At 46.5% G+C, this 22,658-nt stretch overlaps 1 protein-coding gene across 1 annotated transcript; it reads right to left on the reverse strand.

Moving 5' to 3' along the window:
* Positions 1-3,764: 3,764 nt before the first annotated feature.
* LOC137300244 (proline-rich protein 15-like protein) lies at positions 3,765-6,523 on the reverse strand. The gene has a single exon (XM_067969353.1). It carries the CDS (start codon positions 5,950-5,952, stop codon positions 5,632-5,634), a length of 321 nt encoding a protein of 106 aa, XP_067825454.1. The 5' UTR covers positions 5,953-6,523; the 3' UTR covers positions 3,765-5,631.
* Between the last annotated feature and the right edge of the window lie 16,135 nt (positions 6,524-22,658).

A 22,658-nucleotide genomic window follows, 5' to 3' on the forward strand; every position in this document is an offset into this window, starting at 1 on the left:
CGTCCCCAGCGTGGAGCTAATGTTTGCAGGGAATATGGGTTGCAATATCGAGGATACAGTTATTGTATCCCCATCTCCGACCCATACCTCCTGCATGAAAGCCTGCCCCATCCACAATGTGACTGTCCCCTGTTGCCTTCCTTTAATGTGGAGATGCCGGTGATGGACTGGGGTTGACAATTGTAAACAATGTTACAACACCAAGTTATAGTCCAACAATTTTATTTGAAATTCACAAGCTTTCGGAGGCTTCCTCCTTCCTCAGGTGAATGTTGTGGAAATGAAATCCTCGAACCCTTCGCATTTATAAATCACAGAACAATGCTTGGTGATTACAGACAGTCTTTCCAACTGCCCGTTGCCACAGCAATCACAGTGTGCAGACAGAGAGGTGTCACCTAAAAGGCCACCGAATATACAAACCACCAAAAAAAAAGAGGCAGAAACATAGAAAAGACAGCAAATGACCCGTTGTATTAAAAACATAACATTTGTTCGCTGGTGGGGTTACGTGTAGCGTGACATGAACCCAAGATCCCGGTTGAGGCCGTCCTCATGGGTGTGGAACTTGGCTATCAATTTCTGCTCGATGATTTTGCGTTGTCGTGTGTCTCGAAGCCCGCCTTGGAGTATGCTTACCCGAAGGTCGGTGGCTGAATGTCCTTGACTGCTGAAGCGTTCCCCGACTGGGAGGGAACCCTCCTGTCTGGCGATTGTTGCGCGGTGTCCGTTCATCCGTTGTCGCAGCGTCTGCATGGTCTCGCCAATGTACCATGCTCTGGGGCATCCTTTCCTGCAACGTATGAGGTAGACAACGTTGGCCGAGTCACAGGAGTATGAACCATGCACCTGGTGGGTGGTGTCCTCTCGTGTGATGGTGGTATCTGTGCCGATGATCTGGCATGTCTTGCAGAGGTTACCGTGGCAGGGTTGTGTGGTGTCGTGGACGCTGTTCTCCTGAAAGCTGGGTAATTTGCTGCGAACGATGGTCTGTTTGAGGTTGGGTGGCTGTTTAAAGGCGAGTAGTGGAGGTGTGGGGATGGCCATAGTGAGGTGTTCGTCGTCATTGATGACATGTTGAAGGCTGCGGAGAAGAACACCTGTGTTTCTGCCTCTCTTTTTTTTTGGTGGTTTGTATATTCGGTGGCCTTTTAGGTAACACCTCTCTGTCTGCACACTGTGATTGCCGTGGCAACGGGCAGTTGGAAAGACTATCTGTAATCACCAGGTATTGTTCTGTGATTTATAAATGTGAAGGGTTCGAGGATTTCATTTCCAAAACATTCACAAGGGGAAGGAGGAAGCCTCCCTTTAACACAGACAACCTGTTGTAAATCTAAGGGTAGAATCTCCAACCAGGGAAATTCATGTACAAACCTCAATGCACTCAGAGTACATTCCCATATACACCACTTTCTGCAGTTACTAAGTCATTTTAAAAATAGGACACATGGAAATGTAGTACGAGCAGGTTATGTAATTCCACTCATTGAAGATTCAGCCCTCTAATCCTTTACATCATTATAATAATTCACTCTAAAGATATAAAGGAATGAGGGGAACCTCGCAATGAACCACCTAAAACAGGGGCCTGCACTGTCCCTTACACTGTACGCAGCTGATGCCACATCATATACTGACCTTAATCCTAAAATTCAAAAAGCAGAACATTCAAAACCCACATCTCACAAGAGCAATGAGCACTGCCATTGGCCTATGTTGTCTGTGGCACGTCAGCCGTGACTTAGTGGGTGGCCCTCTCACCTCTGAGTCAGAGACTCAGAGCACATAATCCAGGCCAATACTGAGGGAGAACTGCACTGTCGGAGGTGCCGTCTTTCAGACGAGATATTAAACTGAGGCCCCATATGCCCTCTCAGTTGGATGAAAAGATCCCATGGCACTATTTGAAGAAGAGCAGGAGAGTTCTCTCTGGTGTCCTGGCCAATATTTATCCCTCAACCAACATCACTAAAAACAGATTATCTGGTCAGTATCTCATTGCTGTTTGTGGGATCTTGCTGTGCGCAAATTGGCTGCTGCGTTTTCTACATTACAACAGTGACTACACTTCAAAAGTACTTCACTGTCTGTAAAGCACTTTTGGCTGTCCTGAGGTCAGGAAAGGCGCTATATAAATGCAAGTCTTTCTTTCTATTGGACCCAAACTACAACCTCTTTCCCTGATCAACTTGATCCAGGTTTATCTTTTCCCCTGCGCTCTCCCTCCCCTGAAGGCAGAGGCCCTCGCTGGGATTCAGCTGCATGGGTACCAGCGGCCCACGGATACGCTGCCCAAGTGGCCGTTCTTCGTATAAGAACCTACATCGCGCCAACGTAGGGGGAGGGGCATAAAAGCCCACCCCAGGAGCGGCATCTGCCTTGCGAGGGGCTCCAGGTAAAGATTGTGTTTGGGGACCTCCATATTTTACCAACGATACTAATCACTGTGGCTTAATCTGGTGTCAGATCCCTTGGTTGGCTTTTGAAACCTACTTGTTCCCAGGCAGGACCAGAGAGAGGTTGAGCGAGGGGCAGTGGAACGATTTGTGTTAATGTGTGGGATTTGGATGCTGCCCTGAATTGCTAACCAAAACCTCAGTTTTATGAATTTTTGATTTAGTTTATAAAATGAATGAGCTGTCCTCTCAATTTTGCGTACAGATCAGGCGTCACTTTTTTTTGCAAATTATATGAGGCATTTGTCTCTCAGATCATACAATCACCTCACAGGTGGAAATTTTTAGAAATTACCATGGGGATACCTCTGATAAGCCATTAGATTCAGAGTACTTATCTTGTAGCCAGTGCTGCCCAATAGAAATCGCTGACTAGCCACAGGTGTGGGTACGGTGACACCGTTTTAACTACAGGCACTAATTTGAGTAGAAAACGCCTCACACACAGTACAGGTAAATGTACTTCACATAGATATTTACTTAACCCTCTGAGTCAGAAGGTCGTGGGTTCAAGTCCCACTCCAGAGACTTGAGCACAAAATCCAGGCCGACACTCATATCACATTACTGAGGGAGTGCTGCACTGTCGGAGGGTCAGTACTGAGGGAGCGCTGCACTGTCGGAGTGTCAGTACTGAGGGAGCGCTGCACTGTCGGAGGGTCAGTACTGAGGGAGCGCCGCACTGTCGGAGGGTCAGTACTGAGGGAGCGCCGCACTGTCGGAGGGTCAGTACTGAGGGAGCGCCGCACTGTCGGAGGGTCAGTACTGAGGGAGCGCCGCACTGTCGGAGGGTCAGTACTGAGGGAGCGCTGCACTGTCAGAGGGTCAGTACTGAGGGAGCGCTGCACTGTCGGGGGGTCAGTACTGAGGGAGTGCTGCACTGTTGGGGGGTCAGTACTGAGGGAGCGCTGCACTGTCGAAGGTGCCACCTTTTGGATGAGACGTTAAAGTGAGGCCCCGTCTGCCCTTTCAGTTGGACGAAAAGATCCCATGGCACTATTTCGAAGTAGAGCAGGGGAGTTCTCCCCGGTGTCCTGGCCAATATCTATCCCTTAACCAACATTACTAAAACAGATTATCTGGTCATTATCACATTGCTATTTGTGGGATCTTGCTGTGTACAGATTAGTTGCCACATTTCCTACATTACAACAGTGACTACACTTCAAAAGCACTTCATTGGCTGTAAAGCGACAAGGTCATGAAAGGCGCGTCTAAATGCAAGTTTTTTTTAAAGAAACACCTCCCACCATTCAGTAACCAAGGAAGTAAAACACTCAATGATCAAAAAACACTCACTCACTCTGATTTTTGTCTTACCATTTTACTGACAAAGACACAAAAGGGTTAAAGTTCACATGCATACGCGGTGCGAATAGGAGTATTGAGATCACATGACCAATGGTGTCTATTACTTATTTTTAATGTACTAATCAGAAACGCAATTAGCCACATCTGGATTCCCAATTAGCCACACATGTATTAGACAACACTGGTCCAAACCATGTAGCAGCTTGGGGACTGGGGGTAAAGCAGCAGAACTGTCCCTTCCCCCTGATTCCAACCCCCTTGCAGCTTCACGGCACACAACCAGGCACGATCACAAATAAGGGACCTGCGGCCTGAATCACTCAACACGTGAAGCTGATGGAAACTGAATGGAGGCCAGTAGTCCAGTTATCGTTCTGTCCCCAAAATGGAGGATACACTTGTCATTCAGCCTTTATACTGCAGCTACTGGCCTGACACAGAGCTTATAACAAACAGACACCAGCAGAAAGCACTGCCCTAACAACACATACTTAAAGATGAGTATTTAAACACCCCAAGTGTTGCTAACCGATGTCTGGGAGATGTCCTGCTGTTTCTAAAGCTGGTGCAGTAAACCATCCGGGAACCTTTTAAACTTTAATATTAAAAGCTAGCGTCACACAGTTGCGGTTACACTATGTGACACAACTTGCAAGAGATGGTTACACACACTCAAACCTGAACTGACACCAGTCTGGTTTCAGTCTACAAAGTTTCTGCTGTTTCCCTATAATCAGGGCCACAGGTTTTATGATGATTGAATAAGTCAAATTCTGATTTTATTTAAATGAGCCTGCGATCTTTAGCACCCTTTGGCGATCACGTTCCGAAAATCCATGTGTTTCTCAGGAAAACCAGTGCCCTTGATTACACTGTACACTAGATGGGTGCAGAGCCCAAACCCAGTTCCCTGTGACCCATTTCTTTTAAACCTTCATTGTTGGCTAAACACAACGCACTCAACACAACTCAATTTACTTCGTTTTTTTTTACTTAAAGTTAGGAATATAGGGAAAGGAGGAGGCCATTCAGCCCCTCGAGCCTGTTCTGCCATTCAATTAGATCTTGGCTGATCTGTATCTTAATTCCATCTACCTGTCTTGGTTCCATAACCCTTAATACCCTCACCCAACAAAGATTCAGTTCCTCCTTTCTACAGTGATTCATACCTTCGCCTTAATCCTACTCATGCACACACGCACACACACAATCTGTGTGATTTGCACACTCACTCACACGCACAATGTCCGGTTGAAATGTTCAGTCAGGATGGATGCAGCTTGTTGAGATCAGTGGGGATGGAATACTCTCTGGCTCCGCTACACACTCGCTCCTCACTCCCCCTCCACAAACCTTCACTTTCCAATTCTTCCAGAAAACTTCCATGGAATATTTCTTTCGCAATCAGGCACCAATCACATTGGGAAACCCAGGGCTTTCTGAGTTCAATTTTTCTTTTAAAAAGTGTAAAGTCAAACTTTAAAAAAAAAATCTTGACTCTTTTAAAAGCCGACTGTTCAAATTGAAATATCAGGGGGAAAAAAACAGTTTCTTCTGAATTTAAATGGATTCCAGAGGTTCACTTTTAAATTGGATTGGAGAAAGTAACCCTTTAAACGGATGGCAGAGTTAACCCTTTAAGTGGATTGCTGGTTAACCCTTTAAACGGATCACAGAGTTAACCCTTTAAGTGGATTGCTGGTTAACCCTTTAAGTGGATTGCTGGTTAACCCTTTAAGTGGATTGCTGGTTAACCCTTTAAGTGGATTGCTGGTGCTTTCAGTGCTGTCTGGGGGAGAATCCTCTCATTCAGAATCGTCACGGAAAGTCTTTTCTTTGAAGCGGGGTCCGGGTGTTTTGTTCAGGGCTCTGGTCTGCCCCCGTTCTCCGAATCGTTATAGAGGTCGGGGTTTTCTGACAGACTCGACCTGACTTTTTTCTTCTCCTTGAACCTGCCGGAGTTGGACACTCTCACGTGTCTGCCTTTGGTCGTTTTGTCCACGATTTTCTCCAGCTTGGCCTCCAGCTGAGAGTCGGCCCTGCTCTGAGTCTCTCTCTCCCCGCACTCTTTGCTCTCGGTGTTGCTCCGGTCCGCGGGGATCTCGTACAACACCTTGGGGCTGGACCTCTTCTTGCGAAGGAAGGTGAATTTCCACCAGCTCTGAGGGGCAGCGTCGTCCATGGCTCCAACTCGCAGTCTGCACAGTCCCAGAGATCCAGCCGGAGTCTGAAGTTAAAACCTCGCAGCACCTGTAACCGGGCAGGGAAATCTCTCCCCGGGGGCTGGGAGACACCGGGCGGTGCTCACGGAGCTCTGCCGGCTCGGATCATGTGTTGGGAGGTGGGGGACGGACCAGAGGCTGCAGCCCCCGAGGGGAGAGCCCGGTTATTGGGCTGGGTGAGTTAGTTGGGGGTCCTGTGCCTGGGGTCGCTCGGATCCCGCTACAGATCGCTCCAACTTACCCCCCCCCCCCCGGCTCTCTCCTTGCAGCTTGTCCCAGTTCCACTCACATTGGCCTTGGATTGCTTTCGTCCGCCGATTCCAGTCTCTGTTGGTCCCCAGGCTGTGTCTCTGCCTCTTTCTCTGTTGGTCCGCGTGTGACTCCCTGTCTGGGCGGGAGGAGGTGTCTGTGACTCTCTGTCTCTGGGCTGGTGTAGGTGACTCCCTCCCTCTGGGCGGGTGTGGGTGTCTGTGACTATCTCTCTGGGTGGGTGTAGGTCCCTCCTCCTCCTCTCTCCCCCTCTGGGTGGGTGTAGGTCCCTCCTCTCTCCCCCCTCTCTCTGGGCGGGTGTAGGTGACTCCCTCACCTGTCAAGGTGTAAATGATGCTGAGAGCCCGGCTCGGATCATTGGCTGAGTGTTGAGTATTTTACGTGTTTGGAACTGCGAGACTCTGTCCATAACTTTTGCAAAACTCTGCTCCCAACTCCTGTAACCCTGAGTGTGCGTTGTGAAGGAGGCCATTCAGCCCATCGTGTCCGATCCGGCCGAAAAAGAGCTATCCAGCTTAATCCCACTTTCCAGCTCTTGGTCCCTCTGTACCCCTACACAGCTCAGTATCCTCCCATTTATTGTGTATTCCCTTGCCTTGTTTGCCCTCCCCAAGTGCATTACCTCACACTTCTCTGGATTGAATTCCATTTGCCACTTTTCTGCCCACCTGACCCGTCCATTGATATCTTCCTGCAGTCTGGTAGTGCAAACTACACTGAGGCCATGGCTCGAAGCGCCATTGAAGTGGGGAAGAGGAGTGGAATCTCAGTCCCTCTGTCCCAAGGGCTATGGGGAAAGAGCAGGGGAGTGGCACTAATTGGATAGCTCTTTCAAAGAGCTGGCACAGGCATGATGGACCGAATGGCCTGCCGTGCTGCATGACTCTACGTCCAAAGAGTTATTCCTGAAGTCTAGTCATTGTTACCTAGGTAAATGCAGCAGCCTATTTGTACACAGCAAGATCCCACAAACAGCAAATTAGATGAATAATTAATTAATCTGTTGATTAATGTTAGAATGTCAACCAAGACACCAGGTGCTCTTCATTAAATAGTGCGATGGGATCTTTAACATCCACTTGAAACACTGGAACTGTCGACAGAATATCTGACAATGCAACACTCCCTCAATACTGCACTGAAATGTCAGCCTAAATTACGGATTCAACTCCTGGATTGGGGCTTGAACCCACAGTCTTCTGCCTCAGAGGCGAGAGTATTAAGAGTAATCAGCAGAAACCAAGCAATCCCCACAGTAACTTGCAGAAACCAGCAATCCTCCAGTAACTAGCAGAAACTAGCAATCCTCCAGTAACTAGCAGAAACTAGCAATGCCCACAGTAACCAGCAGAAATTGGTTGGCAGATTGAACCAACATCTCATCATTGCTTGGCACCATTTAACATTGGCCACGGAGCATGGTACTGCCAACCCTGGCATGATAAACGGTAGAGGCACAAAGCACAGAAAGGTGGCATATCAGGCTGCCCACACAAACCTCCTTCACTCATCTGTGGTGCAAAATATCACACACAGTATAATGAGATGAGTCTGTTTCACAGAACAAAGGCACGGCTGTCTGGCCAGATGCTTGAGAAGGCGACTCGATTACACACTAATTGTTTATTGAATGTCAGTGGGACTCAAGTTACCTGACTGGCAGAGGCCGATTGCTGCTGAGAGAATGGCTCAGTTTTACATATTTGATGGATTTTTGTTCTCACAAAGGTGAGAGATGCCCCTCCCTGGCACTGGGACAATTTTTGCCAACAATGGCAGCATCAACCACTTCCATGCCAGGGTTAGAATGGATGGGTTAAATGCAGAGCAAAGCTTTTAGGTGTCTGCTGTAGCTCAGTTGGTAACATTCTCACTTCTGAGTCTGAATGGTGTGGGTTCAAGTCCCACACCAGACACTTGAGCACCAAATCTAGGCTGACAGCCCAGTGCAGTACTGAGGGAATGCTGCACTGTCAGAGGTGATGTCTTTTAGATGAGATATTCAACTGATGCTATTTCGAAGGAGGGCAGGGGAGTTTTCCCTGGTATCCTGGCCAATGTTTATCCCTGAACCAACATCACTAAAACATTATTACTTTCCACTTTGTGGGATCTTGCTGTGCTCAAATTGGCTGCCATGTTTCCTACATTACAACAGTGACTACGCTTCAAAAGGCACTGACAATCTTTATGAGGGAATCTCTGGATACTGGGGAGGTGCCATTGGATTGGAAACAGGCTAATGTGGTGCCCATAATTAAAAAACGGGACAAAACAGACACAGGCAACTACATTCTTTAGTCTTTCCTTCCGTCCATGTAGAATAATAGAATCGATTATCAGGAATAATCTAGAGGATTAAGTTAACAGTGGATGGATTCAGAAGGGGACGATCCTGCCTGACCAAACTCCTCAACAACATTGAAACATAGAAAATAGGAGCAGCAGTAGGCCATTCAGCCCTTCGAGTCTTTCCGCCATTCAATATGATCATGGCTGATCCTCTATCTCAATACCCCTTGATGCCTTTTGTGTCTAGAAATCTATCTAGCTCCTTCTTAAATATATTCAGTGACTTGGCCTTCTGTGGTAGAGAATTCCACAGGTTCACCACCCTCTGAGTGAAGAAATTTCTCCTCATCTCAGTCTTAAATGTCCTATCCCGTATCCTGAGACTGTGACCCCTCACTCTGGACCCCCCCAGCCAGGGGAAACATCCTCCCTGAATCCAGCCTGTCTAGCCCTGTCAGAATTTTATATTTTTCAATGAGATCCCCACAACTGTGAGGAAATGACAACCCAAGTGGATTGTGGGAAGCCATATGATGTGGTACCTCGACTTCCAAAAGATTTTTGGTAAAGTTCCACATGAAAGGCTGTTAAATAAACTCAAAGCTGTGGGAATTCAGGGTAAACCCTGGGAATGGATAAGAAGCTGGCTGAAAGTTAGGAAACAAGGAGTCCTCATCAGAGGAGTTATGTCAGAGTGGGGGGAAGTACTGAGTGGGGTACCTCGGATCGGCACGGGTACCATGACTGGTTCTCATTTACATCAATGCCCTAGATTCAGAAACTCACTGCAAATTTACCAAACTAGGAGGAGAAGTGGAATCAGAGGAGGCAGCTCAGAAACTACACAATGAGTTGGATAAAACATGCAAGTGCACAGAATAATGGCAGGTGAAATTTAATAAACGCAAATGTAAAGTGCTGCACGTAGGAAGGAAAAATAGAGGACATGGACTCATCCAAATCTCTGCTGCCCGTATCCCAACTCGCTCCGAGTCCTGTTCACCCATCACCCCCTGTGCTCGCTGACCTACATTGGCTCCCGGTATGGCAATTTCTCGATTTTAAAATTCTCATCTTTGTTTTCAAATCCCTCCATTGCCTAGCCCCTCCCTATCTCTGTAACCTCCTCCAGCCCTACAACCCTCCGAGTTCACTGCGCTCCTCCAATTCTTGCCTCTTGCGCATCCCCAATTTTTATTGCTCCACCGTTGGCGGCCGTGCCTTCAGCTGCTTAGGCCCTAACATCTGGAATTCCCTCCCTAAACCTCCCCGCCTCTTAACCTCTCTCTCCTCCTTTAAGATGCTCCTTAAAACCTACCTCTTTGACCAAGCTTTTGGTCACCTCTACTAATATTTCCTTATGTGGTTTGGTGTCAAATTTTGTTTGATTACGCTCCTGTGAAGCACCTTGAGATGTTTTACTACACTAAAGACGCTATATAAATGCAAGTAGTTGTTGTTGACGCTGAAAGAGATGCAGGAATCTCAATGGACTCAACACTCAACATGTCCAACCAATGCAGAGCAACAATCGACAAAGCTAATAGGCTGTTGAACTACGTGGCCAAAACAATAGCATACAAGTCATAGGAGGTAGTGATCAAACTGTACCGTGCCTTACTCAGACCCACCTTAAGCACTGTGTCCAGTTCTGGTCAGACCCATCTTGAATACTGTGTCCAGTTCTGGTCAGACCCACCTCGAGTACTGTGTCCAGTTCTGGTCAGGCCCACCTCGAGTACTGTGTCCAGTTCTGGTCAGGCCCACCTCGAGTACTGTGTCCAGTTCTGGTCAGACCCATCTTGAGTACTGTGTCCAGTTCTGGTCAGGCCCACCTCGAGTACTGTGTCCAGTTCTGGTCAGGCCCACCTCGAGTACTGTGTCCAGTTCTGGTCAGACCCATCTTGAGTACTGTGTCCAGTTCTGGTCAGGCCCACCTCGAGTACTGTGTCCAGTTCTGGTCAGACCCATCTTGAGTACTGTGTCCAGTTCTGGTCAGGCCCACCTTGAGTACTGTGTCCAGTTCTGGTCAGGCCCACCTCGAGTACTGTGTCCAGTTCTGGTCAGACCCACCTCGAGTACTGTGTCCAGTTCTGGTCAGACCCATCTTGAGTACTGTGTCCAGTTCTGGTCAGGCCCACCTTGAGTACTGTGTCCAGTTCTGGTCAGGCCCACCTCGAGTACTGTGTCCAGTTCTGGTCAGACCCATCTTGAGTACTGTGTCCAGTTCTGGTCAGGCCCACCTCGAGTACTGTGTCCAGTTCTGGTCACCGAGACACAAGGGAGATATTCAACCACCGGAGGCAGTGCAGAGAAGAGCCACGATGCTGATCCCCAGGGCCAGGGGTCTGATTTATGAGGAAAGACAGAAGAGACTGAGGTTTCTCAGCCTGGAAATGAGGTGTCTGAGAAATTATGTCTTAGAGGGACACAACAACAACAGCAACAACAGCAACAACAACACTTTTATATAGCGCCTTTAATGTAGTAAACTGCCCCAAGGCACTTCACAGGAGTGTGTTCCAACAAAAAAACTTGATACTGAACCAAAGAAGGGGACATTATGACAAGTGACTAAAAGCTTGGACAAAGAGTTAGATTTTAAGGAGCATCTTAAAGGAGGAGAGAGGCGGAGAGGTTTAGGAAGGGAATTCCAGAGATTAGGGCCTAGACAGCTGAAGGCACGGCCGCCAGCAGTGGTCGAAGGAAGTCGGGAATGCGCAAGAGGCCCGAATTGGAGGAACACAGAGATCTCGGAAGGTTGTAGGCCTGGAGGAGGCTACACAGATAGGGAGGAGCGAGGCCATGAGGGGATTTGAACACAAGGATGAGAATTTTAAATTCGAGGTGTTGGCCAATGTAGGTCAGCGAGCACAGGATGGTGAAAGAACAAAGTGAGGTTATCAAAGGATAATATAAACAAAATTTGAATTTGTCCCTAAGGTGAGCAGCTGCCCCTGGCACTGCTAAAATTTATCACATGTATGGTTGTTCGGTCTGTAGTTTCCGTTATGATCAGGATTCAGACCCCCAATCAAAAGTAGAATAAAGCAGCCTACAGCAACCTGCTTACAATCTCTTCACAAAACAGTGCTGAGTAACTAGAGAAACTGTCTTCCTGGAAGTGGATCATAAGACTGTGAAGGGTATGGAGAAAGTTAACCCAGAATATTACTTTAAACTAAACTGCAGGAGTAGAATCAGGAGACACAGGTTCAAACTAATAAAAGGTACTTTCAAGACACATATCAAGAAATTCTTCTTCACACAAAGAGTGATCAACATGTAGAATAAACTTGCAGATAAAGTGCTGGAGGCACCTGTCCTAATATCTCCTTTGGCTTGGTATCGAATTTTGCCTGATAATGTTCCTGTGAAACGTCTTGGGATATAGAGGGTATAATTTCAAAAGAAAGTCGGAAATTCAGTAAACAATGTGGAGGATAGTAACAGACTTCAGGAGGACAGACAGACTGGTGAAATGGGCAGACACATGGCAGATGAAATTTAACGCAGAGGAGTGTGAAGTGATGTATTTCGGTAGGAAGAATGAGGAGAGGCAATATAAACTAAATGGTACAATTTTAAAGGGGATGCAGGAACAGAGAGACCTGGGGTGTATGTACACAAATATTTGAAGATGGCAGGACAAGTTGAGAAGGCTGTTAAAAAAGTATTGGGATCCTGGGCTTTATTAATAGAGGCATAGAGTACAAAAGCAAGGAAGTTATGCTAAATTTTTTTAAAACTCTGGTTAGGCCTCAGCTGCAGTATTGTGTCCAATTCTGGGCACCGCACTTTAGGACGAATGTCAAAGCCTTAGAGAGGGTGCAGAGGAGATTTACTAGAATGGTGCCAGGGATGAGGAACCTCAATTATGTGCAGTACAAGCCTGGCAGTGATACACTTTGGCTTTCTCTCTGATACTCAGTTTTTCTTTCTGTAATTTCTTTCCCACCCCCCCCTCCCCAACTCTTATCATTTGATGAAATGATACAGAGAATGATATAGCACAGGAGAAGGCCATTCGGCCCATCGTGCCTGTGCTGATGTTCGCTGCTCCCTTGGCTCAGGTGTGAATGAGGCGGTCCTGCTCCCTCCTGCTCTCCAGTGAGAGAAAACATGAGAAGGCAATGATGGAGTGCTATCCCAGCATGCACAGCAGTACTGAAAGTCCTCTATTAAAACGTCAGGCCCCACAAGCTGGAGAAGACAGGAAGAATGTTGGGAATTACTTCACTGCCCACGGACACAGGAGATCCTGAGAGCTGTCAACAGCAGGGAAATGTGCGGGTTACGACCACAAAACATGAGGCGGGTCGCAAAGCCAGTTAAACACAAGGAGCTGTGCTTATTCTTAAGTGACATACATTAAAATGGGTCACAGGAGTCACAAAGGTGTCAGCCATGGTTCAGTGGGTAACACTCTTGTCCCTGAATCAGAGAAGGTCATGAGTTCAAGTCCCACTCCAGAGATTTGAGCACATCATTTATGCTAACACTACCAGTGCAGTACTGATCGGTTGCTGTCTTTCAGTATAAGATGTTAAACTGAGGCTCTATCTGCTCCCTCAGGTGGATGTAAAAGATTCCATGCCTACTCTTTGAAGAAGAGCAGGGGATTTCTCCCTGGTGTCCAATATTTATCTCTCAACCAACATCACTAAAAACAGATGATCTGGCCATTAACTCACTGCTGTTTGTGGGATCTTGCTGTGCACAAATTGCCTGCTGTGTTCCTAACATTACAACAGTGACTACACTTCAAAATGTATTTCATTGGCTGTAAAGTGCTTTGGGGCGTCCTGAGCTCGTGTAAGGTGCTGTATAAATGCAAGTTCTTTCTTTTTTCTTCCTGTTCTATGACTGAGTTCAGTGCAGGGATCCTCAGATTACCTATGACAGGGCTGGCTCCAGTTTTAGGGCTTATAATTAGAAGTCTTTAATGTTGAGCGGAAGCAAGGCTGCCCCCAACCACCATTCCACGTGCCTCGTTCCCTCTCTGTTACACTTGCCTCCTTTCAATGGCACAATAATTCTTAAAGCAGGCACATGGAGAGGCTGGAGAAGTTGGGGTTGTTCTCCTTAGAGCAGAGAAGGTCAAGGGGAGATTTAATAGACGTGTTCAAAATTATGAAGGGTTTTTATAGGGTAAATGGGGAGAAACTGTTTCCAGTGGCAGGAGGGTCGGTAACCGAAGGACACAGATTTAAGATAATTGGCAAAAGAACCAGGGGGGAAATGAGGAGAATTTTTTTTACGCAGCGAGTTGTTATGATCTGGAATGCGCTGCCTGAAAGGGCGGTGGAAGCAGATTCAATAATAACTTTCAAAAGGGAATTGGATAAATAGGTTGAAAAGGAAAAAATTACAGGGTTATGGGGAAAGAGCAGGGGGAGAGGGACTAATTGGATTGCTCTTTCAAAGAATTGGCACAGGTACGATGGGTCGAATGGCCTCCTTCTGTGCTGTATGATTCTATGGGCCCGATATTAGGAGGGAGGCGGGTTGCCAGCGGGGGGTCGACTGGGCGCGTGGGTAACGCGCCCAGTAAAATCGGTGGGTTCCCCACACGATCGTAAGTAAATTGAAGCCACTTATCTTGGCTTCTGGGCTTCGCACTGAAAAGCTGCGCAGCGGGCGGGCTGCGCACCCACATCATAGGCTGTCAGCTGGAGGAGCCCTATTTAAAGGGGCAGTCTTCCACTGACTGATGCTGCAGAAAGGAGCCAAAATTACAGCATGGAGCAGCCCAGGGGGAAGGCTGCTCCCAGGTTTAATGATGCCTCACTCCAGGTCCTACTAGATGGGGTGAGGAGGAGCGGGGAGGACAGAGATCTTCTCCCCGGCGGACGGGAGGAAGTGGCCTACCTCTGCCACCATGAAGGCCTGGCTCGAGGTGGCAGAGGTCACCAGCACTACCAACATATCACGCACCTGCATACAGTGTAGGAGGCGCTTCAATGACCTAACTAGGTCAGCCGAAGTGAGTACACTTACTCATTCCCCTACACTCCGTCTGCCACATCACTGCCCCCACCCCACATCTCCTTCTGCACTGCCAACACTACTCTATCACATCACTCCTCACACCCACTCAAAGCTCATCCTCATCTTACCTGCACTTACTCACCTCGCCAGTACTCATCCTACCACTATCACTCAACCCAATCCTCATACAATCTCATGGCTCTGTCTCATACTCACCCTCTCATGCATCTCTCTCACGGTCAGCCTCACTCAACCTGCCACTACCTGTGCTGCAGCCACAGGGCATGCATCACATATGTGCAGTAGGCAGCGTAAGGCAAACGTGTCGTGAGCATGAAGGGGATCCACAAGGGTGTTTGAGGTTTTGTCATTGTTTTTACTTATATTTGATTTCTGATCAACTCACATTACATATTACATTGTCACCACTACTGCCACGTCTTGGCCATTCTTGACTGGTTTGTGCAATAATGCCCTTTCATGAGGTTCTCCATGAACACCCTTGATGCCACCCATTGGGTCACCCTACAGTGGGTGTATGTGTAGTTGCACGACTATTTTGTGCAGGTGCCTGTGGCGCAGCACTGTGTTGTGGAGCTCCACGTGGCGGAGGTGGACAGCGTGCCTGGGGAGGCTGGTGATGTTGCTCATCCTCCAATGGAGTGATAAATGCAGCAATGGAACCCCCCCCATTCTGACGGTGTGAGTGTGAGGGGGTCCACAAAGTAGGTAAATGTGTTTGGACAGCAGAGTTTAGGGTATGATTTAATAATTTGGAGTTTGGAGACAACGGTGTGTCAGGCAAAACCTTGTCTAAAGTGACAGAGTGCCCTGCTGCAATGAATGAGGGTTTACCCCGCACCTGTTAAATGAACCTTTGCAGCTGCCTCTGGCTGTAATGTGTCTGTTTAAACAGGGAGTGTTTCCTCCAGCATGGGAAACACGCTCTGGGTAGTCCAAAATCCGAATCCTCCTAAAATCTCCAACTAATGAGGTCTGTAAACGACCTCAAGTACCCAGATAATGATCTTAAGTGGGATCCCGCCGGCTTTGATTGCTCCGGACCCACTCCGGGAATCCTCAATTTTAGGAGGCCCCCCGCCACGAACGCACCCGCTCAGCCATCCGAAAATTGACTCCCATGTATCTAACTGAGACTTCAGCTTCCACTCCTCCCAATTGCAATGCACCTCCCCCCACCATCTCTTGGAAGTGCTGGATTTGGTTCTACAGGCACAAATTCTCTCGACTAGAAAGTCAATGGGATATTCGACTGTGAAGGGCATCACAGCCAAGTCCAATCCTGTCCTTTCCTGCCCCCATATATAATTTGGTACACAGGGACGGTGTAGAGGGTGGACAGTATAGTGTGGGGAGGGTGCAGCATGGAGCAGAGGGCAGATGGTTAGCGATGTGAAATTATCCGTTTATATCTGGGAACTGTTTTCACTGCTGTGAAATATCAACAGTTGGAATTGTGAAAAGTACCAGCAAAGGACCTGTTATAAAATATACACATATTACAAAATATATCCAGTATTATAAAATATATATAGTATTATAAAATATACACAGTATTGTTATAGAATATACACAGTAATATAAATGTACATAGTATTATAATAAAATATAGACAGTATATTTTAGAATATACACAGTATTATAGAATATACACGGTATTATTGTAGAATATACATGGTATTATAAAATATGCACATTATTAGAATATATGCAGTATTATAAAATATACATAGTATTATTGTAGAATATACACAGTATTATAAAATATACACTATTATTGTAGAATATACACAGTATTGTAGAATATACACAGTATTATTATAGAATATAAACAGTATTATAAAATATACACAGTATTATTGTAGCATATACACAGTATTATAAACTATGCACAGTATTATTGTAGAATATGCACATTATTATAAAATATACACATTATTATTGTAGAATATACACAGTATTATAAAATATAGACAATATTATTGTGGAATATATGCAGTATTATAAAATATATACAATATTATAAAATATACACAGTATTATAGAATATATGCAGTATTATAGCATATCCATGGTATTATTGTAGAATATACTTGGTACTATTATGAAACATATAAATCATGTTAGTATGATATCCATATGGTATTCCTCAATTATTCATAATCCAACAAAGCCATTCAGGTTTTGAAGAGTGTCTGGTTTGAGCTGAATCACACTTGCCCTCCTTGTACTCTGATTGTGACTGAATGTTGTGTTGGATTGTGAATCTGGGTGAGGCAGCACCCAGCTCAGTGCGGCAGTGTACTGACCTTCACAACAATATAACAATTCATCAGGTGACTCAGCAAGAAGGTATTTTGCAAAACATGCCACCTGGACCCAATAAAACTCATATTGCTGGAATTAGTCATGTTAATAGAGGCTGTGTTCTCTGTTGATGCTTGTTGATTGGCATTTAACTCCTAGCACACCTGGGAACCTGGCTCCTGAGATATATACCATACACAGAAGATGAATACCCATTGGCATGCCACTAGTGTACAACTAATACCTGCCCTGGGAGTGTTTGATGGGACAGTGTGCAGGGAACTTTACTCTGTATCTAAACCGTGCTGTACCTGCCCTGGGAGTGTTTGATGGGACAGTGTGGAGGGAGCTTTACTCTGTATCTAACCCGTGCTGTACCTGCCCTGGGAGTGTTTGATGGGACAGTGTAGAGGGAGCTTTACTCTGTATCTAACCCGTGCTGTACCTGCCCTGGGAGTGTTTGATGGGACAGTGTAGAGGGAGCTTTACTCTGTATCTAACCCGTGCTGTACCTGCCCTGGGAGTGTTTGATGGGACAGTGTGGAGGGAGCTTTACTCTGTATCTAACCCGTGCTGTACCTGCCCTGGGAGTGTTTGATGGGACAGTGTAGAGGGAGCTTTACTCTGTATCTAACCCGTGCTGTACCTGCCCTGGGAGTGTTTGATGGGACAGCGTGGAGGGAACTTTACTCTGTATCTAACCTGTTCTGTACCAGCCTTAAAAATGAAAAGAGGAAACAGAAAATTATTCCATTTCCCAAACACTGATATCTCTGACATTGAAATTCACAAAAAATTTCTGTAAATTTGTCTGAGAATTAACCCTCCCCGGAACTAATGATCAGCAGATCCCCTGATATGATTAAGGGTTAATCTCTGCACTTTGAATTGATTTATTCGCAGTTTGAAAGGAATATCCAATGAAAATTCTCATGACGCTGGGGTGATGGTTGGTCCGTCCTGTCTCTGCTGTGATTGTTTGTCGCACGGTGAGACCTCTTCCTTGACGTCTGGTGAGGGTTGAGCAGCCCACAGTGTCTGGTACCTAGTGTAACCTGATACTCTGTACCCGGCCCTCTGTCCGTCTTGTTCTGGAACCAGGTTGTGCAAAGTGGGTCCCCAGGGGAGAGACCCTCCTTTCATTTCTCCCTCAGACCCAGGGAAGCTCCTGGATAGGGTGCTTGCTGAGTGTGGGATTGCAGCTGGACGTTTGATATTTTTGGGCAGAGTTGGAGTTGCAGGGATTAGTGAGACCTTGTTGCTTTCACGACTGTCTGTCAGTGACCGAGAGTGACTGTGCGAAACCAGTCAACCAGTTACACAGCCAGTTTCAGTCTTAGGTTTCACCTCTGTGCTTTTGTTCCATTCGTTAGCTGTCAGAAATAGTAAATATAAAATATTACATAAAGGACTAGGAACGTGCGACAAGGTGGAGATTAATGATTTTAACTCCTTAGTTCTCCTTTCCCTGCTCAAGGACATTGAAACCAGGAAGATACAAGAAAGGGTTGATTGTTCCAAAGATTGAAATCTGACTGCGACAGAACAGTTTATAGTTTTACAGCGAAACATTTCCCCTTTGCCGATTTTCTCTGCAAGGCTCCAACTCTTGGCTGGTTGAATGAATGCCGGTCGTTCACCACCATCTCACCCTGGTGCCCATTCTCCCAGCGTGAGCCCAGCCCTCACCAGTCTCTGTGTACAGTGTACAGATCAACAGGGCAAACATACCGGCCACACAGCTGACCCGGCACTGACCCTGGTGAAATTTCCAGCGGCGGCCTCGAGGTTGTAGCAGTGGGATCTTGGGGGCATTCCCATCTGTTGGGGGGGGTGGGGGCGGTGGGTTGTGTGAAGGTGGGCGGCAGGAAGCGAGCATTGCTGCAGGAAATGGGCACCTGCAGCAGCTTAAAGGGGCAGGCAGCCACAAAGGTGAAATAAAAACTGTTCCCCGTTCCCGGTGGAGTGGCAAAACCTACCGATGTCGACCAGTGGACTTGTGCTCCCGCCTTAGCTCGATTCTCGATCGCTTCACACACCACCAAAGGTTAAGCCTCAGGACAAAATCTTAAACAAGACCGTACACAACCTGACTGATCCACCGCTGTCCTGGCTGGCTTATTGTCACCGTCTTCTCTGGTTTGGACTCCTCATGCACTGTCAGGCTCGGAGGCTGCAATTTGCCCTCCTGCTGTACGGGAAGTGAGGGGGGGGTGTTGTGATGTATCTAGTTGGTGTTCGGCCAATCCTACAATTCCATTGACCCCTCTCATCATGTACACAATTTGCAAAGCATGGAGTTTCAACTGACATTCCTTCACCCATCTGCCTGATTGGTCCAATCATAGGAACATAGCAACACAGGAACAGGAGGAGGCCATTCAGCCCCTCGAACCTCTACTGCCATTCAATTAGATCATGGCTGAACTGTATCTTATCTCCATTTACCCGCCTTGCCTAACAAAAATCTATCAATCTCAGTTTTGACATTTTCAATTGACCCCCAGCCTCAACAGCTTTTTGGGGGAGAGAGTTCCAGATTTCCACTCCCCTTTGTGTGAAGAAGTGTTTCCTGACATCACCCCTGAACGGCCTGGCTCTAATTTTAAGGTTATTCCCCCTTGTTCTGGACTCCCCCCCACCAGGGGAAATAGTTTCTCTCTATCTACCCTATCAAATCCATTTGAATCCTATCAGCCAATCACCACCTGGACACAAAATCTTGAAGTATTGAAGAATATTCATGAATAGTGTGAACAGGAGGGCCCACATCAGACTCCTTTGGAACTCTGCTATTCCGTGTCTCGCACATCTGTCCCGTGCCCCATGACAAGATTCTCTATTCATTCTTCTGCTCCGTTGCTGAACTAGTTGTCAATCCAGTTTCGCTATTGTTACAAAGAAAAAACTTGCATTTACATAGAACCGTTCACTTCCTCAGGATGTCCCAAAGCACTTTACAGCCAATGAAATACTCTTTTGAAGTGTAGTCACTGTTGTAAGGTTAGGAAACGCGGCAGCCAATTTGCTCACAGCAAGTTCCCACAAACAGCAATGAGATGAGCGACCAGATAATCTGTTTTATTGATGCGGGTTGAGGGATAAATGTTGTACAGGACGCTGGGCTCTTCTTTGAAGAATGCGTGAGATCTTTTATAAGATGGAAAGAAAATGCACAACTTGTGCCTCAGGGGTACAGGACTTCCTCAAAGATTGGTCACGTGTGTTTGATCCAGTCACAACGCTGGGCTGGCTCCAGCAGTTTAAGATGAGACACGGCTAAATGGGACAGGTTAGACTGGTCCATTCATACTTGGAAACATACAGCGCCAAAATAAACCAACAAATAATAAAATACAATGAAGTGAAACTCTGCTCTCAAAGGCGATTAAATCTAAGTCACAGGTAGCTGCCTCCTTCCTCAAAATTGGGCCAGTTTCAATAAAATAACCATTGAAACTTGCAGCCTTTACATCCCACATACACCTGTATGAAATAGGGCAGCAGTTCACTGTGTACTCCACCTCCTGGCATTGTTGTGGAGAAAGTATATTATTCTTATTCTTGTTTAAATAATGCTTTTGAGGGTTTTTTTCCTGCCCTCATTAGAGGACAGAAGGCAAACTTCTTCACAAGCCTCTGGCATGGCAGAACTGCCCACTATTGGTACAATAAAAAGAAAGAACTTGCATTTATATAGCGCCTTTTACAACCTCAGGACGTCCCAAAGCGCTTTACAGCCAATGTAGTACTTTTGAAGTGTAGTCACTGTTAAAATATGGGAAATGGGACAACCAATTTGTGCACAGCAAGATCCCACACACAGCAATGTGATAAATGACCAGATAATCTGTTTTTTTTAGTGAGTTGGTTGAGGGATAAGTATTGGCCCCTGGACACCCGGAGAGAGCTCCCCTGCTTTGCTTCGAAATAGTTCCCGTGGGATCTTTTACGTCCACCCGAGTGGGCAGAAGTAATCCTGCTTTCAAATGCAGGGGTCATGGTGGGCTATGGATTCCGAGCCAATGTGGCTTCTTGTTGGGAATTTGAATGCAGCAAGAGGTCAGCTAGGCCGTGGGGAAAAACAAATAGCAGGTCCTGAGGGTTCTATAAAGGCAAGGTCCTTCCACAGCAGGTGTTGGAGGGAGAGGGAGGGGTGATATCGGTTCTACAAGGAGAGTCAGAGTTTCAAATGGCAGTGACTCACCTCTAACTTTCAGGTTAAAGTATGGAGGGAACTTGATAACTTCCCTTTGACTTGCCAAAAGACCTTCCCAAGGTCCCTAACCGAGATTAATCAGCTCTCCAAATAGTAACTCAAAAATATTTGTTTTGTAAACTATTTATTAACATTTGGTTTCGAGTTGATCAGCCTCGATCCCTGTGAAGTGACTAAGTAGTGCGATAGTTTCACACATACAGCCCCTGAAACTCCGGAATAACCAGACTGGGCCTCCGTTTCAGCCTCTCAGCTCCTTCGTTTTGGCCTGACTTATATTTTTAAAATCAGATTGTAGATTGTCATTTATCTTCTGTTCTTTTTTTTTTAACTCAGAATCGTCTGGGTTTTAGCGAATTGTGTTTTTTTTAAGTAAAGACAGAAACCGAGATTAGAAAAGTGAAAGATGATTGGAGAGACTGTACACACTTTCCCTAAAGAGATGAAGGGAAAAAATTTCCAGGGCTATGGGTTAAGAGCGGGGGAATGGGACTAATTGGATCGCTCTTTCAAAGAGCCAGCACAGACACAATGGGCCAAATGGCCTCCTCCTGTGCCATACCTACTATGAAGCAGACTCACTCCAAGGGGACCTCACCTTATTGACATCAGCAGACTGTGAGTGGTAGGGTTGCCAACCCTCCAGGATTGTCCTGGAGTCTCCAGGAATGGAAGATTTTGATCTCCTGGATACTGCCACGAGCAAAAACCCGGGAGGAAATTCATAGGAACATTAAAAAAAAATTTGGGTTTCTTTCAATGTCTTTGATCACTTTCATTTATTGGTTATAAAAATATTGGAGATGGGGGAGAAAAGGCTGTTTGACCGGGTGGGAGGTTGGAGGTGGGAGGTCACGTGATGAAACCTCCAGGAATGCGTCCAACCAGAGTTGGCAACCCTAGTGTCCGGTGACCCCACACCTGAGCCAGCTCCTCCCTCACACTCCTGGTCAGGACAATCCCTTTCTCACCTCTTGTTTCTAGCCTTTCTTCTGCGTTCTTGTCTCTCTCTATTTTATCGACACAATGGTCACTTCTGCTCTCAACTTTCCTCTCTACTTCCTCCTGAGCTCCAAATCCCCTCCCATTCTACACACTGTACCCCCGCTCCCTGTGTTAAAATTAGGACTCATTTTGTACTCTAACATCTTCTCCGGGACTTCTAAGCATTGGGACACCTCATCTCCTTCAGTCTGCTTGTACTACAGTCATAGGAAATATAGGAACAGGAGGAGGCCATTCAGCCCCTCGAACCTGCTCTGCCATTCAGTTAGATCATGGCTGATCTGTATCTTAACTCCATCTACCTGCCTTTCCTCCATATCCCTTGATACCCTTACCTAACAAAAATCTATCAGTTTCAGTATTGAAAATTTTAATGGTCCCAACATCCGCAATCTTTTAGGGGAGAGAGTTCCAGATTTCCACGTGCGAAAAAGTACTTCCTGATTTCACTCCTGAACGGCCCAGGTCTAATTTTAAAATTATGCCTCTTGTTCTGGATTCGCCCCCAGTCTACAGGCTTTTCAAATCTGAGCTGGAATTCACTGCCTGAGAGGGTGATGG

Source organism: Heptranchias perlo, chromosome 30, assembly GCF_035084215.1.
Source record: "Heptranchias perlo isolate sHepPer1 chromosome 30, sHepPer1.hap1, whole genome shotgun sequence".
Classification (NCBI taxonomy): domain Eukaryota; kingdom Metazoa; phylum Chordata; class Chondrichthyes; order Hexanchiformes; family Hexanchidae; genus Heptranchias; species Heptranchias perlo.